At 53.9% G+C, this 25,761-nt stretch overlaps 2 protein-coding genes across 2 annotated transcripts in view; one reads left to right on the forward strand and one right to left on the reverse strand.

The window, feature by feature from the left end:
• Positions 1–8,803: 8,803 nt before the first annotated feature.
• Thop1 (thimet oligopeptidase 1) lies at positions 8,804–21,035 on the forward strand. The gene is made up of 13 exons (XM_021204808.1): positions 8,804–9,006; positions 11,845–12,057; positions 14,110–14,258; positions 15,804–15,911; positions 16,840–16,942; positions 17,343–17,503; positions 18,291–18,426; positions 18,685–19,051; positions 19,224–19,425; positions 19,824–20,010; positions 20,105–20,233; positions 20,414–20,550; positions 20,678–21,035. The coding sequence occupies exons 1-13, from the start codon at positions 8,991–8,993 to the stop codon at positions 20,831–20,833; spliced, it is 2,064 nt and encodes a 687-aa protein (XP_021060467.1). The 5' UTR covers positions 8,804–8,990; the 3' UTR covers positions 20,834–21,035.
• Positions 21,036–23,003: 1,968 nt separating this feature from the next.
• The window catches only part of Creb3l3 (cAMP responsive element binding protein 3 like 3), an 8,599-nt gene continuing 5,841 nt past the window's right edge, over positions 23,004–25,761 (reverse strand). Inside the window, exons 7-10 of the mRNA XM_021204249.2 lie at positions 25,430–25,498; positions 24,956–25,040; positions 24,490–24,586; positions 23,004–23,788 (exon numbers count right to left, since the gene is read on the reverse strand). Of these exons, the coding sequence (XP_021059908.1) occupies positions 23,400–23,788; positions 24,490–24,586; positions 24,956–25,040; positions 25,430–25,498 (640 nt within the window). The 3' untranslated portion in view covers positions 23,004–23,399. The remainder of the gene's footprint in view (positions 23,789–24,489; positions 24,587–24,955; positions 25,041–25,429; positions 25,499–25,761) is intronic.

The following is a 25,761-nucleotide window of genomic DNA, read 5'->3' on the forward strand; positions in this document are numbered from 1 at the left end:
ACCCTTCGCTCTAAAACAGAAGTGACGTCACAGGAAAGGGGGGGTCACAAGGTGGTTGTTATGGAAACTGCCCACTGGAGGCGTCACGAAGACCGGAAGTTAGTCTGACAGTCACCAAGCGGGTCAGGCCTAAAGCACAGTGGGGTGGCGGCGGACCGCGCCGAGGCCGATCACGTGGTACGGAGACTGTCACGTGATTTAGCTGCTTTCATCAAGACAAATCTGAATCAAAGCCGCTAACTGGTGCTATGGAATTTTTGGTTTTGTTTTCTTAATTTCTTTTTCTTTTTCCTTTTTTTAAAATGACAATCTCAGGAGCCCAGCCTGGCCCGGAACTCTTCATCCACCTCGCCCATCTTGTAAACTGGCATATCCCACTTTACGTGAAAGCAGTAAGTGTTGTTAACCACTAAACAACCTACTTCAGTTATTTTATTTTATATTTAAGACCTATTTACAGGCTTACCTTTTTGCATACCCCAACTTCTTTCTGATGCCTAAAAGAAAAACAGAGATTATCAACCAGACAGTGGTGGTGCACGCCTTTAATCCCAGCGCTGGAGAGGCGGGGGAATCGCGGTGAGTTTGAGACAAGCCTTGTCTACAAAGCCAGTTCCAGGATAGCCAAAGCTACCCAGAAAAACCTGTCTCAAAAAATAAAAACAATTTATCTTTAATTTTGAATTACATGGTTGTCTTTGTGTGGATGTCTGCATGGGAATACAGTGCCTACAGAAACCAGAAGAGGGCATGAGATCCCCAAGGCTAGAGTTGGGTGCAGTGCAATTCAGGCCCCCTCTGCAAAAGCTGTATGTACTCTACTTTTTTATTTTCTTTGAGACAGGGTCTCATACCGTAGGCTAGGCTGGGCTCAAACTGCACTACCCAGCTTGCTATATCCAGGTTGCTATATGTCCTCTTTTTTGTTTTGTTTTGTTTTGTTTTTGTTTTTCGAGACGGTTTCTCTGAATAGCCCTGGCTGTCCTGGAACTCACTTTGTAGACCAGGCTGGCCTCGAACTCAGAAATCCTCCTGCTTCTGCCTCCCAAGTGCTGGGATTAAAGGCGTGCGCCAACACCCCCGGCACTATATGTACTCTTAACCCTTGAGCTATCTCTCCTATTTTTGTTTTACGAGGTTTTACTGTGTAGCTCAGGTTGACCTTAAACTTCTGCAAATCCAGGTGGGCCATGGGTGGCACAGGCCTTCAATCCCAGCGCTCAGAAGGCAGAGGCAGGATCATCTCTGAGTTCCAGGACAGCCAGGGCCACACAGAGAAACCCTGTCTTAGAAGCAAAAAAGAAAAGCAAGAACTTTGTCCATTCCCCTGCATCAGTGTCCAAGTGCTGATATGATATGCCGTGATTCTGCCAATCCCTGTACACACACCCCACCTTTGAGATGGCGTGGTTATAATTACCAAACTGAGTGTCCTGGGTGGGTGAGGGATGTGATAAGTCAGGGTAGGAAACCTGGGCAGCTGTGAGGGCGTGAGAAGAGAGATGCTACCACCTTCACAGGAGCGGAAGCCATTCTCTAGCAGAGAATTCCAGGGCAATTACCAACTCTTTAAGACGTTTCTTCTTTCCAGGGTGAAAACATACTGCTTTCTAGAAATCTTGCCAAGAATTCCCTTTACAGGGAAAGGGTACAGATGTAATGAAACCCTCTTGTAACCTGTGATTTCTGATCTTTATCTCATCAGATTAGTTTCAACTATCAAATTGACACAACCGAGAATCGCTTAGCAAGAGTCTCTATGAAGTGCCTAGATGAAGTTGGTTTGCTTGTGGGGGTGGCCTTGATTAAACATAAGTGACATGAGAAGGCCCCGCCCATTGTGGGTGGCACCATCCCCTAGGAAAAGAGAAGCTGAAGGAAAACAGGCTGGGAAAGATGCTGCGTTTGTTTCTCTACTTTTGACTGTGGATCCATGTGGCCTGCTTCAGGTCCAGCCTTGATTCCTCCTCCCCCTGCCCCAAGATGGCCTATCTCAAATCACCTGGTCAAATCTAAACTCTGCTTCAGGAACTGGCCACTAGTGTTCTTGTGCATTATATAAACTTTACTCTTGTGGTATTCAAATGCTGATCTCTGCTCTCTTATCTTGTTTCAATCTTGGGACATGGCATTGTAATACTTATACCAAGAATATCCTGTCTCAAGTTTGTGTAAACAGTTCTTACCATGTATTCTCTGCCTTGTCAATAAGTGCTGATCACCCAATGGCTGGGCAGAAGAGAAAATAGGGTGGGACATCAACCAGCCAGAGGAAGGAGAGAAGGAGATTCAGATCAGTGAGGAGGATGGGAGATTAGATCCTTGAGGAAGGGGTCAGGAGAGAGATCACGGAGGCAACACCTGAAGCCCAAAGAGCCAGAGCAATAGTAACATGCCAGTGCCGTGGGCTGTAGTAACATGCCAGTGACGTGGGCTGTAGTAACATGCCAGTGCCATGGCTGGGCCTGGGAGGCAGCCGGGCTAACAGAGACAACTAAGGTAGATCATTGAACTGCTCAGATACTGAAGTGGAGTTTTAAGTAAATAGTTTTTTTCTATGTGATTATTGGGGAATAGTATAAAGTAAAGAAATACAGCCACTGGGTTAATTCTTTACTAACATTTATATTAATAATTCAGGGGCTGGAGAGATGACTCAGTGGTTAAGAGCACTGACTACTCTTTGGAAGGTCCTGAGTTCAATTCCCAGCAACCATATGATGGCTCACAACCATCTGTAATGGGATCTGATGCCTTCCTCTGGTGAGCCTGAAAACAGTGACAGTGTATTCACATTCATAAGATAAAGAAATAACCGCCGGGCCTGGTGGCGCAGACCTTTAATCCCAGCACTCGGGAGGCAGAGGCAGGCGGATTTCTGAGTTCGAGGCCAGCCTGGTCTACAGAGTGAGTTCCAGGACAGCCAGAGCTATACAGAGAAACCCTGTCTCGAAAAACCAAAAAAAAAAAAAAAAAAAAGATAAAGAAATAACCTTTTTAAAAGAGGAATAATTCATTTATAGGCCACTCACAAAACTCTTTCCTCATCCAAGTTGTGAATCTCTGTGTAGTCTGTAGCCAAGTCCTGAAAAGTCAGGGTCTCCTCAGGCTGCGCATGACCGCAGCGCGGCCGGGTCCCTGTTCTCTCACTACTGACAAAAGGAAAAATCTGGAAGAAATAAGAACAGACACCGGGAACGGCACACGCGAGTACTGAACTAAAATTAAAATTCTCACTCTTGTTCTTGCCTTCTTGCTGTCTGTCCTCTCGCTCCTTCCCAACTTTCTCCCCATTCCCTCTCTGCCCCCCCCCACTCGCTCGTGGCCCACCTCTACTCCCCCCCCCGCCACATGTGTGTGTTTCCACTACCCTCTTAACTCCCTCCCCCTCTATACTTAAAAAAAAAAATCCTCAAGCAATGAAAAGCAAGAGTCCCACATAGTGGCCCATGTGAGCTCTAGGGAGACTGAGGCAGGATCACTGGGCAGGAGCTACAGGATGAGGAATGAGGTCACATCTCAGATGCCACTCCCCACACATACATGCAAAGAAAACTAATAATGACATCTTAGTATTTTATTGCTATGAAGAGATACCATGACCTTGGCAACTCTTGTAAAGGAAATCATTTAATGGGGACTGGATTACAGGTTCAGAGGTTTAATCCATTATCATGGGAGCACATATGCATGGCAGCATGCAGGCAGACATGGTGCTGGGGATGGAGCTGAGGGTTCTACATGTGGATCAGCAGGCAAGCAGGAAGACAGAGTGACATCGGGCCTGGCTTGAGCATCTGAGACCTCCAAAGCCCATCCCTAGTGACACACTTCTTCCAACAAGGCTGATTTGTTTTGTAATTCAGTGGCATGGTGAGGTGGGAGGGCTGCTCTGGGGCCGTCGGTATGGGGGAAAGAGGAGGGTGGGAGAGATCCTGCGTCCCACCAGAGTTCCTGTGCTCTGGGCGGGTGGATGCGGCAGGACTGCACATGCTTTCCGGGTGGGTGTCTGGCTGTGTTAAGCCACTGACCCCACAAGGTGGGTGGTGGACAAGGGGCAGCCCCGGGTACCAGGTTCCCAGTCTCCGGCATCCCACACTGGATAAGGCAGAGGAGCTGAGAACAGAATAGGGGCCCGGGGCGGCACTCAGCCCCAGGGATGAAGGCAGGAGAGGGCAGGGGGAGAGTGAATGCTGTATGGTTCCCACACGGGCAAGAGTCCTTGGTCAGATCTGTGATGGCCTTCTGGCGGGAGGTTAGACATGGCTCGTTAGGAGAAAGCCCATCCCATCATTGTTCATGGCAGGCCTTGATGATCAGAGTCTATGGTTTTAGAGCTTTATTGTAGAAAGGCAGGGAGAAAGGAGAGAAGATAGAGAGAGGCCAGCCATAGCCATGTGGAGAGAGGGGGGAAGGGAAAGAGAGAAGTAGGGCTAGAGAGTAAGAAAGGTGAGGGCTAAAGAGAGCGAGGAGGGGCCAAGCAGCCCCTCCTGTAGTGGGCTGGGCTATCAGGTAGCTGGGGAGGAGCACACCTGGCTACTGTCAGGTAGCTGTGGGGGTGGAGTGTAGCCAGAACGCCAGAAGCTTGGGACATTGTCTGCATGACTGATAGTCAAAATTATGGACAGGCACCTGATTCTGGGAATGTGGCTCGCCTTTCCGTCCCTTGTAGATTTCGCTATTGGGTCACCAGAGCAAGCCCCATTCAATCAAAATAGGCTGCCTGTCACAGTCCCACAGGGTGCCTCAGTGGGCCCATGCGGAGGCNCCCCCCCCCCCAGGTATCAGCCATACGACGGATCTAGTATAAAATGAAGTTTATTTTGGACGTGGGAAGGGGAGTAGTTGAAAAGGGAGCAGAGGCAGAGAAAGAAAGGGGACAGAGAAGGGGTGGGGGGAGAGAGAGAGAGAGAGAGAGAGAGTCCTATGTCAACCAGGCTTGTACCTGGCTGTTGCTAGGTAACTGTACAGCAGAGCCTAAAGGAACTACTAACAAAGACCACACCTCCTAATACTGCCACTTCTTATAGGGAACCCTAGTGTCACTCAAGACACTACAAGACCAAGTACCCAGCACAAAGGAGATTTATTTGCCTCGGAGGAACAAAGGGCAGGAATAAAGGACAAAGACAGGAGATAGAGGACCAGGGAGACGGGGTGGGAACAAGGGAGAGAGGGCAGGGATATTTGTTCCTGGAGAAGGATAAAGGACTGCCTCTGGATGGGCAGGAGACAGAGGTAGCCCTTGGGAAAACGGGGGTTTACAAAGGTACAGGGGGTAACCCTGTGTTAGGATGAAGTGTTTAGTTTTAATCGCACGTTAATTAGGTTAGCTGAAGGGGCCTTTTCATTTACTGACTTCAATACTTTGATAGCTGGACCTTGGCAGAGGGAATGGGGGAGAAGGGCAAGGCATGACAGAGCTATGTTAACCATGCTTGGGCCAGCCAGAATCCCTGCACCTATGAGCCTGGGGGGGGCCGTTTTTATTCAAACCCCCCCCCCAAGTAATGAGAACTCCCCAGTCAGATACAACTCCCAGTCAGTTGAATTCTCTAATCATGTTGGCTAGGAGCTCAATGGGCAGAGCACCCTCTGGGCATGTATAAAGCCCATTCCCAGGACTACAAAACCAGGTGTGGTGGTAAATGTGGGGCATCCAGCACTCTGGAGATGTAGGCAGGAGGGTCAGGAGTTCAAGGACATCCTCTTAGCAAATTCCAGGTAAACCTGGGCTCTCAAGATCCCTGTCTGAAAACAACAACAACATAGCAGGAGCTGCAGAAATGACTCAATAGTTAAGAGCACTGGTTAGTCTTCCAGGGGACCAGGGTTCAATTCCCAGCAATCACATGGCACTTTACAGCCATTTGTTAATTCTGATTCCAGATGTCTTCTTCCAGCTGCTGTGAGCACTGCATGCAGGTGGCACAATCGACAAAACACCCAAGTAATACATTTAAATGTGCATGCATGCACACATACATACAAACATAATGCACACATACACAGGCACGCACATAGGCAAGCGTGCACACACATCCGAGGCAACTTGGCTCGGGATAAAAGCATTTGCCACCAGGTCACATTTCTGTCTGTCCCAGTGTTGTGTGTGTGCACACGTGTGCATGTGCCTTGTGTGACATGTCTGGGGCAGCCCAAGATTGAGGTCCAGTGCCTTCCTCATTCATTTCCACCTTGGATCTCAAGCCAAAATCTCCCATTAAAGCAAGAGCCTGCAGATTCTGCTGGTCTAGCCTGGCACTTGCTCCTTCAGGACTCTCCTGTCTCCTCCTACTGCCAGCTTTTGTGGGTACTGGGGGTTCAAACTCCCCAAAATGGTGAGTACTTTGCCTACAGATACATCTCCCTGGGCCTGGGAGTTGTTTTGGGGCACAGTGGAGGTGGGGGTAGGCACCATTAATGACCAGTGTCAACTGTCTCTTTAATTGGCTCTAGAACCACAGGGAAGATGGCTTCTTTGATTGCCTGTGGGGGATTATCTTGATTATATAAGTCAATTGAGCCAGGAAGACCCTTGATTCTGGAGAGGCCATTTCCTGGGCAGATCCTGGACTGAGTAATTTTGAGCAGATTTCTAGACCTTGGACCAGGAATGACCTATTGCTTCTAGCTCCTGCTGCCTTGATTTCCCCACATGGCTTGTACTTTGAGATGTGTATTAAAATAAATGCTGTCTCTCCACTATCCTATGTTTTAAAAGTTGATTATGTGTTTGTGTGCATACACTTAAATGTATGTGTGTGCACCATGTGTACACAGCACCTGCTGTGGCCAAAGAGGACATGGAGACCCCTGGAGGTGTGAGCAGCCCTATGGGCACTGGGATCTGAAGTCCAGTCCTCGAGACTGTCGGTGTTTCTGCTCAGATGGAAGGACACCCTGGAGATAGGGGAGCTCAGGAACCACGCAGCTCTGAGAGGGAGCCCCCTCAGCAGAGGTACTGCGGTTCCCAGTGGGGGATATTCCTGGCTGAGCTGAGGAGCTCAGGATCCTTGTCCCCCGCCCCTCTCCCCCTTCACTTCGCTTTGCTTCTTTTCTTCTTGGCTCTTCCAATGAGAAAGTCACACCAAGCAGAAAAATCTCACGTAAGAGCTTTATTGGAGGGTCCAGGGTGTGGAGGGATAAACACTGCCCTCTTCTCCTGGGAGTGAACAGTATTAGACAAAGAGCAGTGCTTATATAGAATTTCATAGGAGGCAGGGCTTTTCAGGGCAGAGATTTCCAGATTAACAATTGGTGGAATTTCAAGTCCTGAGCTTGAGGAGCTCAGGGATTGGTGGGTTTTCCTGTTCAGGGATTGGTGGCTTTTTTCCTCACCCCCATTACCCTGCACCAGGCCCATGGGTTAGAGTAGAAGTCCTTCCAGGCCACAGCCAGCATTTGCTGAGGCTCCATCTCTGTGGGGCTGCTCGAGGTCCTATCACTGTGGGACCGTTCCTGTAGGACAGCTCCTGCAGGGGTATTCTTGAGGGGCAACCTCTGCTGTGTTGGGAAAGATGATGCACTACTGTAGACAGCTCTTGTGACAGCTGCAGGCTGAGGAGATGTCATGGTGCCACCATTTTTTTTTGGGGGGGGGGGTCGAGACAGGGTTTCTCTGTGTAGCCCTGGCTGTCCTGGAACTCACTTTGTAGACCAGGCTGACCTCGAACTCAGAAATCCGCCTGCTTCTACCTCCTGAGTGCTGGGATTAAAGGCGTGCACCACCACGCACGGCTGTGGTGCCACCATTTTAACAAGAGCGGCCAACAGCTCCTAGGAGACATCTTAACGTGGCCACAGGCTGGGGCAGGAAGGAGTGGGCGGCCCTGGCTTTGAAGGCTTTTGCAGAACACTGCTTATCAGCCACACTTGACCACGGAGCCATCTCTCCAGTCCCCAGGTTTCTTTCTTTTTTTTTTTTTTAAAGATTTATTTTATTTATTATATGTAAGTACACTGTAACTGTCATCAGAATCTCCAGAAGAGGGCGTCAGATCTTGTTACGGATGGTTATGAACCACCATGTGGTTGCTGGGATTTGAACTCCGGACCTTTGGGAGAGCAGTCAGGTGCTCTATACCCACTGAGCCATCTCACCAGCCCAGTCCCCAGGTTTCGTTTGTTTGACATATGTTTAACTTGGATTGAAATTGCAGGTGTGTCAGCACACCCAGCTTACAAAAACAAACAAGCAAAAACCCGTGGCGGTTCTCACTTGCATTCCCAGAAACCAGGAAACTGGGGCAGGAGGATTGCTATAAATTTGAGGCCTGCCAGCACTGAACAGAAAATTCAGGCCAGCCTGGGCTACATGAAGCTTTGTGTCAAAAAAAGGAAGGAAAGAAGGAAGAGAGGGTTGGAGGGAGGGAGAAAGGGAAGGAAGCCAGGCATGGTGGAGCACTTGGGTCATCTCAGAATTCAGAAGGTGGAGGAATGAGGATCTGGATGACGAGGGTGAGGCTAACATGGTCTACACGAGCCCCTGGCTGAAGAACAGAAATAAATGAAATGAACGAAAAGACCAAGCACAAACGCACACAGCCTGTATAGAGTGAAATCCTCCCAGAAAAGGCAAGGCAGAGAGGGTGTTAGGTTTCCATGGAAACAGCATCCCGGCGCTCTGAGGGAGCGTAAGGCTCCGCCTCACTCACTCATGACAGCCAATCGCGGGCTCCACTGTGTTCGGCGCATGCGCACACTCGCACCATTAACAGGGCAAGCTCGGGATGACATGGGCGGAACCGCGATGCCCTGGCGCCAGACTGGTTGTTCCTGCGCATGCACACTCGCGTCGACCAGCTGCCCTCGCGCGCACGCGCCTTCCTAGCGTGCTCGGAGCTCGCGGGCGGCGGGCGGCGGGCGCCTCAGTCTGAGAGCGACAGCGGAGGAACTGGCTCAGGTGAGGCGAGCTCCGAGGAGATCCGGACCGCACAGGCGTGAGGACCAGAGGAGGGCCGCCGCCGCCCCGCGCGCAGCCGACCGCCATGAAGCCCCCCGCAGGTACCGGCCGCCCCTCGCCCAGGCCCTCTACCCTCCCTCGGGCAGATGGAACCTGTGGGATTCCCGACCCTGTCCCCTTCGTCTGCAAAATGAATGAACTAACTTTCCCATGGCTTCAACCTCTTGATAAACTGGATTTAAAAAGAATACTTTTTTCCATGTCCCCTGCTATTCTAACTAGGGTGAGATGGACTGCCAACGGGGCGATGAGCAAAACCCACACATGGTGTAAAAGGCTCTGGTTCCTGGAAGGCTGCCTGGAGACGGTGGCCTGGGAACCTCGGTGCCAGGACATCTAGCATCTAGAGAGGACCTAGTAATACTTCCAACTAGGTTCTTTTGTATTTTTAGGATTTGTTATTTTTAACTATTGTGTGTACGTCGTGTGTGAGTACGTGCAGATGTGTGTAGCATTCACGATGGCTAGAAGAATGTGGCCAATCCTCTGCACCTAGAATCAGTTACGGGTGGTTGAGAGCTGCCTTTCAAGGGTGCTGGGAACCAAACGCGGGTCCTCTGGAAGAGTGGCAAGCACGTTTGATCGCCGAGCTCCCTCTCCAGCCTAAGTCAGCAAAACAGGGGCTTAGGCTCTGGTCACCCCACTTTGGCAAGGCTGGTTTCCTGCTGTGTATGTGTGTGGGGCATCCCATATGGTGGAGCGGCCTGGCTGGATTCATTCCACTGTCGATTGTAGACATGGCTGCGACCCAAGAAGATGGAGACCTTTTGGATTATTATTTTTTTTTTTTTGACATTATTTAGTGTGCATGTGGAGGATCTTCAAGTGAGGTCAGAGGACAGTTTGTGGGAATCAGTTCTCTCCTTCCACCTAGTCAGTTGTGGGGATTGAACTTAGATCGTCTGTGTTGGCAACAATCACCTCCAGCTACTTAGTCATCTTGGTGTCCCCTGGACTTGCTTAATCCAGAGAAGGAAGCGGAGCCAGTTCCAGCCTGTCTTCCCAAGTGTGGGAGATCAAGACTAGGAGGATCCCACCTCCAAAAATTGCAAGACTAGCCTGGGCAATCTGGCAAGATCCTATCTTAACCCATGAGCAGAGGACTAGGGAAACAGCCCAAAGGGCCCGTGTGACCTTCCTGTATCTGAGAGCTACCTGGGGTGTGTGGCGTATGGAGCTCGCGCACACACGTTTTCTCATGCCTGCAGATCATCCCCCAGTCATGATCAGGATCATGGGAACAGGAATAATTGGAATTACTTGCACCTCAGGAACTCAAGGTGCCCTTAAATAGAGGCAGTAATCCAGATGTTTGTAGAAAGATGTAAAATTCTAGTTCTCTAGATTTTTGCACTCTTCTCTGTTCTCGTGGCTGGCTCTGCCCCCACTTGTAAAGCCCTTCGTTTCTGCATGTGCACGTGTGTGGGGAGGGTGGGGGCAGATATTTTCCTCAGTGGCTGTCCATCCTCCTTATTTTTGCTTTTCTTTGTGTAATCCTGGCTGTCCTGGATCTCACTCCGAAGACCAGGCTGGCCTTGAACTCACAGAGATCCTCCTGCCTCTGCCTCCCAGTACTGGGATTAAAGATGCGCATCAACACCACCCAACAACCATGGCTTTTTATTTGAGACAGCATCCCATGTACCCCAGGCTGGCCTCATACTTGATACGTGGCTGTGGGTGACCCTGAACTCTTTCTCCTCCTCCCCCCCTCAGTTTCCCAAGTGCTAGGATGGTGGGCATTCCTACCACGCCAGATTCGTGTACTGTGGGGATGGAATGCGAGCACCATGCACACTAGGCAAGTGTGCTGCCCACTGAGCCACAGCTCCAGTCCGAACTTTTGGTTTCATTGGCTTGAACTTGCTTGCCCTGTGTTCTGCATTTAGACCACAAATGTGAAATCCTCTTGCTCCAGCCTCCCGAGCCCTGAAAACAAGCTCCCATTACCCCTATCCAGTCCATGTCCTGGTGGGCACCCCTCTTCCTTTCCTTGCCACCCCATCTTTAGGGCCTGCATTGCTGTCTGCTTAAGGCTTGAGAGCACCGTGAAGGTCTGCTCTCTGTGGGGATGAGCTGTCCCACCCTCAATTTTATACAGCCATTCTGCATGGGATGAGGAGCGAGATGGCCCTGCCTGGCTGCCTTGCATGCCAGTGTGGAACAAGTGTTGCCGGGGCTGTGGGATCAGTGCCAGCAGCTGCACCTGTCCGTGAGCTGCTCCCATTCTGGTTATCCCAGAATGTCGCTTGCCGGTTCGGCTTCCACACCTGCCTTTGTCAGTGAGGCCCGATATGGGCAGAAATGGCTTTAATTATAGCTTGGCAGCACCAGGGATGTAGAGGGCCACACCTAGATGCATGACATACTGCTGAATGGCTTGGAAGTAGGAAGGGCAGACTGATGGAGCCCTTGGGCTGGCCTCTCCCAGTGAGTGGTTCTGGATTCTCCTTTTTATGAGAAGTTAGACACCTTGTAAGGGTGGAGCTGGCTGTAACCTGTGCTAACACTTCTAGGAGGGCCTTTGCCAAAGCAGCTGGGTCCCTTAGCAGTAACAGACCATCTAAGATTCCTTGGTGAGGGGCTGGGAGCCTGATCAGGGTAAAGCCCCACCCAAAATCCCCTAGTGAGGGGGTGGGGACATAGTCACAGGATGGAACTTTGGAATCATAGTCCATGTCTAAGGAAACACGCACGCACGCGCGCACACAAACACGATGAAGAGCTGGGGCATGGCTCTCTGCTGGCCCTGCACACACACAGACCCTGTTCATAACATCACTACTTCAGCAGGTCCTGGGAGGAGGCTGGTGGACAGACTTTCCTGGGCCACTTCCTCTGCACCTGCTGAGACCGACTGACACTTGTCATTCCCATAGCCTGTGCTGGGGACGTGGTGGACGCAGCGTCCCCGGCCTCCACCGTGAATCATCTTCGCTGGGATCTGAGCGCACAGCAGATCAGGGCTCTAACCACGCAGCTCATCGAGCAGACCAAGTGTGTGTACGACCGAGTGGGTGCTCAGGACTTCGACGATGTGTCATATGAGAGCACACTGAAGGCACTGGCTGACGTGGAGGTCACCTACACAGGTGAGCGCAGGCAGTGACAGCCATCCACTCAACACAGCTCCTCCCTGCACCAGAGGAGCCGGCTCGGGTGACCTAAGCCACTGTGGCACCTGTTTACCAGGTGTCAGCTCCTACACGGACTGGCAACCAGGCCTTGTCTAAGTTTATTTTCCTTCCTTTAAGGATTTGCTAACTTTTAGGCCAGGCTTTGTGTCACGTATCCCAGCACTGTGAGTCAGAGAAAGGTGGATCTCTGCTGCCTGCATCCATGTGTGTGCAGTTCTCACAGTGGCCAGAAGGGTGTGATAGGCCCCCAGAGCTGGAGTTACAGGCGCTAGTGAGCAGAGCCCTAGTCCTCTTGGGTGCAGCCAGTGGTCTCCGCTGACCCGCCTCCCCGGTTCCTTTTTGTTCTCTTCAGAGACAGGTCTTAAGGTGTTGTCGGGCTGGCCTCAGATTTGCAGTCCTCCATGCTCAGGCTCCTGTGTGGTGTGTTGTTTCACCTCAGTGCGGATAGCGGAGACCACACGGGTTGTCGGGCCTGGTGACATACACCTTTACCCATTGTGGCAGCTCACCAGCCTTTGTTCTGTTTTGAGACACCCTCTCTGTGCCTGTGAGACAGTTCTGAGTCCTGGTCATCCTCCTGCCTCAGTGTCCCAAAGGACACTCTCAACGTCGGGTCTGCTTCCTTCCTGTCACCGAGGCAGCATTCCTGACACTGGGAGATCTGGTATCTACAGTAGCTTTTCCTGTCTCAGCCTCGGGGCCACCTTGGGCTGCTCACATCGCCCTTTTCATATCCTGTGTCACCCCTGTGTGATCATGTTTCTGTAACACAATCCTGGGTGTTGCCAGCACTTCAGCTTCTGCCTCAGGCCCAGCAGACACAGCAGAGCCAGGTGCCAGGCTGCCCAGTCTGAGGGCTGCTGTGTCCCAGGTGGACCAGGAGAGGCATGCGCAGGCTGCCATCAGCCTCCTGGGCCTCCTCGGGCTGGCTGCAGGGGACCCCTACGCATCCCTGAGGAGCAGCTGGCTTACGCTTCATCTCCTGCTCAAGCGCTAGCCAGGAGGGGTGAAGTCTCCAGTCCCCAGCCTCAGTTTCCCCTCATGCATCAAGCACTGTTCTCTTCCTCTGGTCTCAGGTGGGAACCACACCGTGGAGCCCTGTGGTCTAGCCTCGCATCCTTTGATACCCCTGCAGGCATCTCCTGCAGCTCCTCCCTTCCCTGTGGGGCCTGGAAAGATCAGAAAGAAAACCAAGATGAGCCCCAGTATGCTGGGACTCCAGCACTCTGCACGCTGAGGCAGGAGGATTACCATAGGTTCAGGCCTCACCTAGGGTATAGAAAGACCTTGTTCTAAAACAGAGGGAGGAAAAAAAGGCAGTTCCTCAGTCCGCCCACACGCACTGTGTGGAGAACTGTGGCCTTGCACTCCCACCTTGGGCTGTCTTGCCCTCAGTTTCCTCCCCGCCCCTGCCGTGCACTCTGCTGAAGGGACCAGGTCCTTGCCTGCACTGGCTAGTGTTACCCATACAGAATGAGCCTCTGTCCTTTAGCCTCAACACTTCCCACCCTGCACACCCACACGTCTGCTTCTTGCCTCTGGGTTCTTGCATGCAGTTCCGCGCACTGTGCCCTTTGCATCTAGGCTCTGGCCGGTGCTCTGTGTCAGAGCTCTGCTTCTATACATGGCTGTATAGTACTCCAGCTTGTGGGTGGGAACTAATTCCCCACTTCTGGCTGTTGTGAATCCTGCTGTGGCACATGCACAAGACTTGATGGTGACCCATGCTTTTGACTCCATGCTTGGGGAGGGGACTGGATCGCAGGGCAAGTGTAGTTCAAACTTGTGTGGCCCCAAATTCAGCGTACTCCTCCTTCCTCAGCTTCCCTGCCTGCCCAAGCGTGACAGGTCAGCTGTTGTCCCAGTGTCTGCTTTGCAGTCCTGAGCCTCCACTGTGTCATCACCAAGTGCTCCCCTCTGGGCTGATAGCTGGCCGTGCGCAGTGGTATCTTGGCATCAGCCAGGGGTGTCTGCGCCTCTCACCTTGTCCCTGTGTCTCACCCTCAGTGCAGAGGAACATTCTCGACTTCCCCCAGCACGTGTCCCCGTGCAAGGACATCCGCACAGCCAGCACAGAGGCTGACAAGAAGCTCTCGGAGTTTGATGTAGAGATGAGCATGAGACAGGACGTGTACCAGAGGGTCGTGTGGCTACAGGTGGGTGGGTGGGTGTGTGTTCGCGGCGGAGGGAGGGCCGGAGGGGGGTGTGGGGTGGGCAGTGGGGTCTTCTTGCTGCCAGCCTAAGCCCTGGTGGCTTTGATAACACTGTCCATGCAGGCTGTGCATGCAAGCCACTGTGGGGATGCAGCCTGAAGCCCTGTGAGCATGAAGAGAGCCGGCGCTTTGTCACGCTGGGGCCTCAGAGAGGTCAAGGTCTTTGTTGTTGTGGAAATACCTGTAACTGTCATACCCATGTAAGATTGATGTGGAGCCGAGATTCATTGTAACACTTGGCAGGCTGAGGCAAAGGGATCAAGAGTTGGAGGCCAACAGGGACCACTTGGAAGATAACAGGATGTCATGGTGCCTGCCTCTCAGCCCAGCACTGAGTTGGAAGCTAGCCTGGGTTACCTGAGGACCTGTTGCAATAGATATAGCGGGCTGGTGTCCTCAGTAGCGAAGCCCTGCCCAGGGCCTCTCCGCAGAGCCGGGGCCTGGCTCAGCTAGGCTGCCTGCTTGCATCCCACCACGACAAAAAGAAAACCTGCTGGCTCAGGTGTCCGAGTGTCACTGGCCCTCCAGTCACAGGCCGCTGTCTCTGTGCCCTGGGGGCCCGTGTCCTCATCCGGAGGGGCCCGCTATCAGCACTGAGCATCCTCTGTCACTGGACAGAGAGGTGTTGCTCTGGAGCCTGTACTGCCTGGGAATCGGATGGTCCCTCTTGGTCTGCGAGCTGGCATCTCTGGGTGGCTCCATGCCTGGCTATGTTGAACATTGGCTTCTTTACTGGGGAGGGGCCCCTGGAAGTATTTCTCTCCTTCCACGGTTTGTGTGGCCCTGGGGACTGAACTCTGGCCTGTGGGCTTGGCTTCAATGCCTTTTACTCCTGAAGCTGCCTGTCTCTTAATCAGACTGTGGGATTTTGTTTGTTTTAAGATCTTTGGGGGGCTGGTGAGATGGCTGAGTGGGTAAGAGCACCCGACTGCTCTTCCGAAGGTCCGGAGTTCAAATCCCAGCAACCACATGGTGGCTCACAACCACCGTAACAAGATCTGACGCCCTCTTCTGGAGTGTCTGAAGATAGCTATAATGTACTTACATATAATAAATAAATAAATAAATAAATCTAAAAAAAAGTCTTTATTAAAAAAAAAAAAAAGAAAGGTCTTTGGGGCCTGGAGAGATGGTTCAGTGGTTAGAGTACTGATTGCTCCTCTAAAGGACCTGGGTCCCAGAACCCACCCGGCAGCTTATCACTGCCTGTAACTCCAGTTCCAGGAGCTCCAACACCCTCACACAGACGTACATGCAGGCAAAACACTAATGCACATAAGGTAAAAGTACGTTAATGTTTTTAAAGGTGTTTCTTCATTCCATGTATGTTTTTCTGTCTTTGTGTGGGTGTGTTCACCTGTCCTGTAACTGGAGTCATGGGTGGTTTTGCGCCAGCGTGTGTTCACTGCCTGTCCTGTGAGAGCCATGGAAGGGGACAGGCTTCCTCCCCACTGGGCTTTGATAGGACCTTTTGGTGCCTGCTTCCAGGAGAAAACCCCGAAAGATTCCCTGAAGCCTGAAGCAGCTCGCTATCTGGAGCGGCTCATCAAGCTGGGCCGGAGAAACGGGCTCCACTTACCTCAGGACACACAAGAGGTGAGTGTGCCCTGTCCCAAATGCACTACAGTCACAGCCTGCCGACAACATCTGTGTCCCCTCCCTGGGGCCTGAGTCTAGGGAAGTAGGTCTGCGGAGCCATGGAACCAGAGCATCCCAGCTGCCCTCGATTCCCACCCAGGTGCTTGGCTGAGTCAGCTCTACCGGGCTGCAAATGTGGGTCCCCATGCTTGCCTTCCCTGAGCCAGCTTGAAGGCCCTGGCACGGGGTGCCCAGAGATGGCTGGGGACAGGTGGCTTGTGTGCTGCAAAAACACAAGAAGGGCAGTGACTGTGGGTGCTCTGCTGGGCGTATGCCTCGGAAGGCACACTTCTGGGTGGATCCCACACCTCAGAGGACAGGATCAGAGCCTTTACTTAGTACAGATGCCACCCTGCTGAGGTGACAGCAGCAGCCAGCAAAGGCTTAGGGACGCTAGATCCTCCCTGTGAATCCCTAAGTCCACACCCACAGAGACCTCAGGGGTCCTAACTGCCACATGTGGTCCGCAGCCTGAGTCCATACCCACAGAGACCTCAGGGCCCCTAGAAGCCACATGTGGTCCCCAGCAGCTGTTTCAATGTTGTCTGCTGGGCAGTTGGTTCTGCAGTTCCTGAAGCTGTACTGTCCATGTGCTGACAGCAAGGGCCTGCCTGTCACAGCTGCAGCCCTGACTGGCCCATGTCCAGTTGTCCTGCTCTCCCTCAGCACAGCAGAGGGTAACCCCCATCTAGCTCCCTGTCTGTTAGAAATCACATCAGTGAGGTGTTTGCAGTCAAACCTTAGACCTGTCCTTAGCAGACAGAGCGATAGCCCCAACCCCATCAGCAGAGCGCAGTGCTCAAGCTGAGGGTCCCCAAGAGGGAGGCCTGGGAGAGGACACAAGTCCAGAGGCGCCTGGGGTGCAGTGGATGCTGTGTCTCTGCAGAAGATCAAGAACATCAAGAAGAGGCTGAGCCTGCTGTGCATCGACTTCAACAAGAACCTGAATGAGGACACCACCTTCCTGCCCTTCACGAGAGAGGAGCTGGGTGAGTGTGCGTGGAGGATGTTGTCCTCGCCATTTTCAGTGAGGGAGTGTCTGGGGCCACAGGCACCCTGCCACACCGTGGGTTTTAGTCCAGGAATAGGTGTGGTGAGTCTCAGCCCGGACTCGGGACCTTGGAGCGAGCGTCAGTGCCTCTGTGTGCTGTTTGGGCCTTTGCCCTGTGGCTGTGATACCTTTGCTCTTTGGGCTGAGGCCCCAGCATCTCTGGCGCGGGAGTGCACTGCCATGCCCCATCCCTGGCTCAGCACTCATCCTCACCGGCTGACTGGGGACATCCTGCCAAGGTCACCTACAGCCCTGGGAGGTCCCCTACAGGTTCCAGTCTCAGAGCTGCTGGCCTGACTTCAAGGCTCAGGGCTGAGCAGCGTCTGCTGCATCCACAGGCGGGCTCCCTGAGGACTTTCTGAACTCTCTGGAGAAGACAGAGGACGGCAAGCTGAAGGTCACCCTCAAGTACCCACACTATTTCCCACTGTTGAAGAAGTGCCATGTGCCTGAGACACGACGCCTGTTAGAGGAGGCCTTCAACTGTCGCTGCAAGGAGGTGGGGTGCAGACACTGCTCGCTGTCCCCAACGCGTGCTGTCCTCCCCTTGGACACCCTGCTGCAGTTGCAGACTGTCCTGCTGTAGCTGCCCGCTGTGGCCCTGTGCTCAGGCTGTCACAGGAACCCCTGTTGACCTTGGCATGGGCAGTGCCCACTTAGCTCTTGAGCAGGAGAGGCACTGTGGCTCACTCCCTGGTGGTACCATGCCCTGGCTTTGTGTCAGGCAAGGGGTTGCTGTAAGTGGCCCGAGCTGCAGCAGGACAGCAGGGAATGGGATCCTGTTTTTACTTCCTTTGGCTTTAGAGTACCTGGGGTCTGGGTCCCCCACCTTCCTGACACTGCCCCGAACAGAACAGGCTGGGGCTTAACATGCTGACTGAGCTGTGGCCTCGGATCCAGGGCCACGGGCTCTACCTCCCAGAGGCACGGGAGGAATGATTACTGTCAGTTAACGGACAGGCCAGACTGTTCAGGGCCCTCACCCTATAGTCTCCCCTGCCCCCCCCCCCAGCTCCCCATTTCTGGCTGGTGCTGCCTCTGTGAGGTCTCCTGCCCACCTGGGTACATGAGTTCCTGTGTGGTGCTGGGGACACTGTCCTGGCCAGTCCTCATCCGTCCTCTGGCCACCTCTTCCCCAGCCCAGGCTTGCATTGCTTTCTCTTACGGTGATCAAATGGAGCCGGGGCTTGTCTCCACTTGTCTGCTGTGCCAGGCTCACCTCTCTGCACCTGCAGCTCTGGTTGGGGTGGTGCAGAGCTGGAGCCGCCATGCCTGTGTCCCTGCAGGAGAACTGTGCCATCCTGAAGGAGCTAGTGTCCCTGCGGGCACAGAAGTCCAACCTGCTGGGGTTCCATACACACGCGGACTACGTCCTGGAGATGAACATGGCCAAGACCAGTCAGACAGTAGCCACCTTCCTAGGTAGTTACTCTGCTCTGGCCATGGCTCTCATCTTTGCCCCACCCACCCATCCTGGAAGGCCATTGTCAGGACCGTGCCCAGTGCTTCCTCCCACACGCTCTCACCCTGCTCTCACCCTGCTCTCACCCTGGCAGGGAGGGCTCTCTCCTGGGGTTCTGGGTGGTGATGGAGCTAGGTCTCGTGTTGCATGTGGGTGGGTTTTGTCCTCTTTCCTGGGCAGCAGACGGGTGGCAGAGGGTGACGGTGGTGCCTCCGCAGATGAGCTGGCCCAGAAGCTGAAGCCCCTGGGTGAGCAGGAGCGCGCCGCGATCTTGGAGCTGAAGGAGGCAGAGTGCGCCAAGCGGGGGCTGCCATTCGATGGCCGCATCCACGCGTGGGACATGCGCTACTACATGAACCAGGTGGAGGAGACCCGCTACCGCGTAGACCAGAACCTGCTGAAGGAGTACTTCCCCATGCAGGTGGTCACGCGTGGGCTGCTGGCCATCTACCAAGAGCTGCTGGGACTGACCTTCACGCTGGAGGAAGGTGCCGCCGCCTGGCACGAGGACGTGCGGCTCTACTCGGTGCGGGATGCCACCTCTGGGGAGGAGATCGGCAAGTTCTACCTCGACCTGTACCCCAGGTGGGAATGGGGACCCGCCAGGACACACGGACATAGGACAGAGGAGTGGGGAGTCTGGGGCTCCTGCTGTGGGGAGGGCCTGCAGCCCCAGGAGCTACTGCCAGGCACTGAACCCTGGCTCTGGATGCCCCAGTACCTCTTGTCTCTGCCCTGACCTCATCTCGATCCTCAGGGAAGGGAAGTATGGCCACGCAGCCTGCTTTGGCCTGCAACCTGGCTGCCTACGGCAGGATGGCAGCCGGCAGCTGGCCATTGCGGCCATGGTGGCCAATTTCACCAAGCCCACGCCTGACACGCCATCCCTGCTGCAGCATGATGAGGTGGAGACCTACTTCCACGAGTTCGGGCACGTCATGCACCAGCTGTGCTCCCAGGTGTGTGCTGGGCCTTCTGCCCTGCATAAATTGTTTTTATTATATTTGCTGACTTGATATGAGGGCATGTGTGTATGCCCTGCATGTGCAGACTGGAAGACAGTGGACCCTCACCCACCAGCAGCAGGCTTGTCAGCACTGACCCTCTGACCTGACCTGCCTCTACCCTCCCATGCTGTGTCTGACGGTGACCTGCCATCTGTCTGTCACATTGCCATCTCATCCACACTTACATGCCAGGATGACTTTGGGGATAGTTTGTCCAGGAGGGAGGCTGGAGCAGAGCCTTCGTGAGTGTGTGACTGGAGGCAGGGAGGTGGCACAGCCTCTGGCCTCAGCTGCTGCTGGCATCCAGTGTGCAGGAGCCAGGGAGCTGACATCTGCTGTGCCTGGTCTAGGCGGAGTTTGCCATGTTCAGTGGGACCCACGTGGAGCGGGACTTTGTGGAGGCACCGTCCCAGATGCTGGAGAACTGGGTGTGGGAGAAGGAGCCCCTGATGCGCATGTCTCAGCACTACCGCACTGGCAGCGAGGCCCCTCAGGACCTCCTGGAGAAGCTCATTAAGTCTCGCCAGGCCAATGCAGGTAAGGCCATGCTGCTGCGGCCACGTTGCTCAGCCAGGCGAGAACCTTTGCAGCGCTTTCCCAGCCTGAGGCTGACCTCTGACCTCCCCCCAAGGTCTCTTCAACCTTCGGCAGATTGTGCTTGCCAAGGTGGACCAGGTCCTGCACACACAGACAGACGCAGACCCAGCTGAGGAATATGCCCGGCTCTGCCAAGAGATCCTCGGTGTGCCAGCCACACCAGGTAACCATTCACACTACAGGGACACCACCCTCCCAGCTCCCAGAGAGCCGAGAATTCCCCACCCTGGGGGGTGGGAGGGAGGCTGCAGGAGATTCAGGCCTCACCCCTGGAGGCCATGCACCCTCAAAGTATCCAGGACCTGTCTCCATGGGCCCCTCACTGCGCCCTGTGTCTGTCCAGGTACCAACATGCCAGCCACTTTTGGCCACCTAGCTGGTGGCTACGACGCTCAGTACTATGGCTACTTATGGAGCGAGGTGTACTCGATGGACATGTTCCACACACGCTTCAAGCAAGAGGGTGTGCTTAGCCCCAAGGTGAGCTACCATGCAGCGGCCCTGGCCTCAGCCAGCTGTGGGGAGAATGGCATGGGCTGCGTGAGGCTTTTGACGCCAGGTCATTGAAACCCCAGCTGCCCACTGTGACCTGTCCCCCTTTTCCCAGGTTGGCATGGACTACCGGACCAGCATCCTGAGGCCCGGGGGCTCTGAGGACGCCAGCGCCATGCTGAGGCAGTTCCTGGGCCGCGACCCCAAGCAGGACGCCTTCCTCCTGAGCAAGGGTCTGCAGGTGGAGGGCAGCGAGGTGCCTGCGTGCTGACCAGTCCCCGCTCGCCCGCCGCCCTGTGCCTTAGCCCAACCTGCTGGGCAGCTCAGCAACCCTGGGCATACAGATGAGCTTGGGGAGGTTCCATCCTTGTCCCACCCCGGCTCCAGGTCCCCTGGCCTCAGGCTGCCCAGTGGTCTCCTTGCACTAGCCCCTCCCCAACCTGATGTTGGACATTAAACTCCACACAGGGGCACCCTGCCTGGTCCTCCCTCTGTACTGCTCTGCCCCAGGCTTGGTCTGCTACGTCCTCACTGGCATCATGGGTGTGACATGTGACAGTCTAGCTGTTGGAGGGTGCTAAGGAATAGTGTCAGGGTCACTGTGTCCATTCTCAACTACCAGCTCCTTTCTGGACCTCTCTAGGGAATGGGTGGGAGCAAGACTTGGTGAGGGGCTGCCATCTGCTGGCTCTGTACAGTATTGCAACCTCTAGCTTCCATTATTTCTGCATAACAAAAAAAGATAAGGCCTTCCTTGTGTAGCAGAGGCTGGCCTCCTCTGACTTGCCCAAATATCAGACAGTATGAACATGCGCACACAATTGAAGAACTAGTAGCCACAGCAGAAGGAAGCCAGTGAGGTCAGTCTTGATCCTTGAGTAACACAAGGTCCCAACCATCTAATCTATGTGCCTCGCTGTCCTAAGACTAACAGCCACGCCTTCAGACACAGTGGACCCGCCCATCCAATATGGGAGGAGGTCTCGCAACGCAGGGGGATGGGCAGCTAGCTCCAGGCTGTGTGGCTCATGTCTCAAGGAACTGTAGGACTGGCAGACATCTCAGTTGCTTGTCTGCACAGGCCTTCAGGCTTGAGTTTGAGTCCCCAGAACCATGGGAACACTTGTTAGGGTTGTGATCCCTGCAGTGTCTGCACTGGAGTGACGCGAGGGCAGGCAGATGCTTGGGGCTCAATGGTTATAGCCTTCCTAGGTGAATTGGTGAGGCCATCGGGCTCAGAAGACAGCACAGGGGCTACAGCACCAGCTGCTCCCACAGAGGCCCCAGATTCTCAGCACCCATGTGGAGACTCATACCAGCCTGTGCCTACTCTGTCTAGAGGGTCAGGTGCCCCTTCTGGCCTCCTGTGCACACACAGGCACACGGGACAGCGGGGGAGGGGGGCTCTCAGTGGTTAGGAGCACTGACTGCCCGTGCAGACTTCAGCTCACAATCCACCCGTCACATCTGGCAAAGCTGCAGATGCATTCAGGCAGGCCCTATTTCCAGCTCGCTTCACTGGGATTCAAACTGGTCCTGATGCTTACCCTGCAATCATCCTTACTCACCGAGCCATATTATCCACCCCAAGGCTGTTTCTGTTTTCTCCAGACAGTTTCTCAGTGTAGCCCTGGCTGTTCTAACTTTGTAGACCAGATTGACCTTGAACTCAGAAGTCCTGCCTCTGACTTCTGAGTGCTGGCATTTGAAGCATGGCCACCATCCATGACACAGATGTATCTTTTATTTCCTCCTCCCCCACCCCCTTTTCCTCCTGTGTTTACATTGTCTTAGGCAATGACTGACATCCTCCTGGCTATTGTATACAGCCCACAAGGCCAGACACCATCATCCCTCTTGCCCCCAGCTTCCTCACCATAAAATCAGCAACAGGGTGTGGGGGCAGCCAGCCAAGACCCTCCTGGGGACGGGCCAGAGCTCATGCCCTCCAGGCTCCGCTCCTCTATCCCTGCTAAACTCACTTGTGAATTACCTGTCAAGTCCCTCATCTCAGGCTGCCTGCCAGAACTGAATGGGAGCCCCAACTTCCACATTACCTATACTCCTAAAGTACTGTGTGTATCTGTCTGTGCACACGCACCCCAACCTCTGAGTTAACCTACACCTTGTTTCCTATACTCCTAAAAGTAGTGTGTGTGTGTGCACGTACAGGGTCTCCCGTAGCTCAGGCCTTTAACTCCTTGTGGACCCAAAGATGACCTTGAACTCGGTTTTTTGTTTTTTTGAACCGTTTCTCACTATGTAGACCAGGCTGGCCTCAAACTCACCAGCCTACAGCCTTCAGGGGCTGGGATTAGAGGCGTGTCCCCCCCCACACAGGGCTCGACCTTGGTCCTCCTGCCTCTGCTTCCCAGTGCATATGCCCCGCGACTGGTTCCTGTGCTGCTGTGGGCGGAGCCCAAGGGCTTCACACACACACACCCACTGAGCCACAGCCCCAGTTTTGTCAAAATACTTTATTGAAGGTCACACCGTCTTAGAAAAGGAGATGGTGCACACACCTTTAATCCCAGCCCTTGAGACACAGAGGCAAGTAGAGCTCTGTAAATCTGAGGCCAGCCTGGCCTACGAGAGGAAGACCTCTCTCCAAAAGAGGAAGATAGGAAGTTTGTGGGCTGAGCCTTGATGCTGAGGGTCGGGAGAGTAGGGGCTCTGTCTGGAGGTTGGAGTTCAGGCGTTAGGTGTCGGTCTGCATGTGTGGGTAAAGGGCTCTGGTTCCTGGTCTACCCCAGGGCCTTCATGTCTCTACCTGGAAACCCCATTTCCCCCGAATCGGGGGTCAGCTTCTCCAGGAAGCTGTCGTCCCCAGGGCTGTCTTAGCCTGTCAGCACCCCCAAAGCATCTTGCACCACACGGACCCTAAGCCACCTTGGTACCCAGGACAGCCACATCTCCCCTGGCATCTCCAGCCCCAACCGGCCCGGACTGAGCAGTGGTTCTGAAGCCACCCAGTCCAGCAGGGTGGCCCGTCCCAGGTCCTCTGTAGAGTTGGCCAGCACCAGGGTGGAGTTGTCTAGCTCTTCTGTCGGGTTGTCCAACATTGGAATTTCCAGAAAATTTCCCCAGTCTGCACTGAGGCCGCCGCCGGAGGAAGGGCCTTTGTGGGGGGTACCGACGTCGGGCCAGGGTCCTGGGACCTCGGATCCTGGGGTGACGTCGGGAGCCACGCGGGATGCAGCGTGGTTGTGGAGGGTTCTGGAAAACACTGGAGAGAACTAGGGAGTCAGAAGAGGCAGGCATGAGGCACAGCCTTGGCTTTGTGGGGTCTTGCCTGCCCTAGGTGGGCAGGATGTAGTTGCAACTGTGTCCCCTGGGTTGTGTGACCCACACTGGTTTTGGAGGAGCCCCAGCACCTCCTCTACTGTCTTGTGTATCTGGGACCTCAACTCCAGTCCTCAGGCTTGGTGCCAAGTATCTTCTCTGAGCCATCTCCCTCAAGTCTCCTGATATAGTATGGGCTTTTGGTTTTGTTTTATTTTTTTTTTTCTTTTTTGGTTTTTAGAGACAGGGTTTCTCTGTGTAGCCCTGGCTGTCCTAGAACTCACTTTGTAGACCAGGCTGGCTTCGAACTCAGAAATCCGCCTGCCTCTGCCTCCCGAGTGCTGGGAATAAAGGCGTGTGCCACCATGCCTGGCCTGGACTTTTGGTTTTGTGTGTGTGTGTGTGTGTGTGTGTGTGTGTGTGTATTCACATTTTTTGTCAGGGGTCTCAGCCCAAGTTGTCCTATGTAGCCAAGGATAGCTCTGAAGGAATCCCCTACCTCCACCTTCCCAGAGCTGTATAACAGGCCTGCACCATCATATCTATGGTGCTGGGAATGGAAGCCAAGGCCCCGCATAGCAGACAAATGCCCTGCCCACTGCACCCCACCCTCACCCTGGGGATCAGAAGGCTGGCACGGCCTACCTCGCACTGGCACGAAGTCTCCAGGGCTGTCGACTTTGTTGGAGTTGAAAGGGCTGATGGAGGGGAGGATGATCAGGACGAAGGACAGCAGAAGGACCTGCCAGAGATGGGGTGGGGTCACCCCATCCTTCCCCTCCTCTGTGAGCACCCTGAGCTCACAGGCAGGGAAACTGGGGTCCAGCTATCAGAGTGTGGATCTCAGGGGGAGGAGGCTGAGACTTTTTCTTTTATCTAAAATTTTTTAGATATACATGTTGCTTATTGGAACAGACTTGCTTTGTAGCCAGGCTGACTTGTAACTTGAAGCAATTCCCCTGCCTTGTCTCCTGGGGTTTATGATGATAAGCCTGTCCCATTATGCCAGGCTACAAGACTCTGCTATTAAAGACACACACCCCTCATTCAGCTAAGACCAAGGACTCCACCAGGCTTGGGGTTCCCAGGAGTGCTTGCAGGCAGGACTCACCGCTATGCAGGTGCCTGCATGGGCTGGCTTGCTGGTTGACTGGAGCACAAGTGCCTGCAAGTGTTTCAGCTGCTCCAGAAGAGACCTTGCAGGGAAACACATCTGGGTTGAGCCCTTGGAGTCTCCATCTTCCTTCCCTTCCCTTACTGGAATCCCAAGCCTTGATGGCGTACAGACTCCACCTTTCCTAGGACACACTCTCTGCCTCTCAGTTCCTCTGATCCTGCCCCAGGACCTTTGCACAGGCTGTGCTCTCTGTACTAAGGATGTTGTTTCCACTGATATGTCTGCAGCTGGTCCTCACTCAGCCCAGACTTCCTATATACCAGTTCCTCTCTAGCCAACCCTTGAGCACCCGTCAAAGCCAAATGCCCTCTGGTGGACGGAGGTCTAGGCGCTTGCCATCTCACAGGCACGGGGGCCATCTTTTTGTTCTTTGGGAAAACCCCACCCCAGCCCCATCAACATACTCACAAATTTTGCTTTTCTAAATGCAAAACCTTCCTCTGCAGCTCCTGGTTCTGGGCAGTACATGCTGACATTCTGTGAGAACAAGGACCCAGTGACACTGTGAACATGTCTGCCACCTGACAGCCCCGTGGACACCTCCCAATTTATATACAGGGAACTCAAATCCAGAAAGGACAAGTGACAGCCTGAGGCCACCCTGCATCTGTAACAGTTGTTTGTGTGTTCTGAGGTGTGTGCATGCCTGTGGAGGAGGGGAGGTGCGCCAAGTGCCTCCGTTAATCTTCCTCCTCCTCCTCCTCCTCCTCCTTCTCCTCCTCCTCCTTCTCCTCCTCCTC

This window comes from Mus pahari, chromosome 9 (genome assembly GCF_900095145.1).
Source record: "Mus pahari chromosome 9, PAHARI_EIJ_v1.1, whole genome shotgun sequence".
NCBI classification, from domain to species: Eukaryota; Metazoa; Chordata; class Mammalia; order Rodentia; family Muridae; genus Mus; species Mus pahari.

Coding starts and splice junctions, on each gene's coding strand:
- Thop1 (XM_021204808.1), top strand. Junction 18,427..18,684: donor GACAGTAGCCACCTTCCTAG/GTAGTTACTCTG, acceptor GTGCCTCCGCAG/ATGAGCTGGCCCAGAAGCTG. Junction 19,052..19,223: donor TACCTCGACCTGTACCCCAG/GTGGGAATGGGG, acceptor CTCGATCCTCAG/GGAAGGGAAGTATGGCCACG.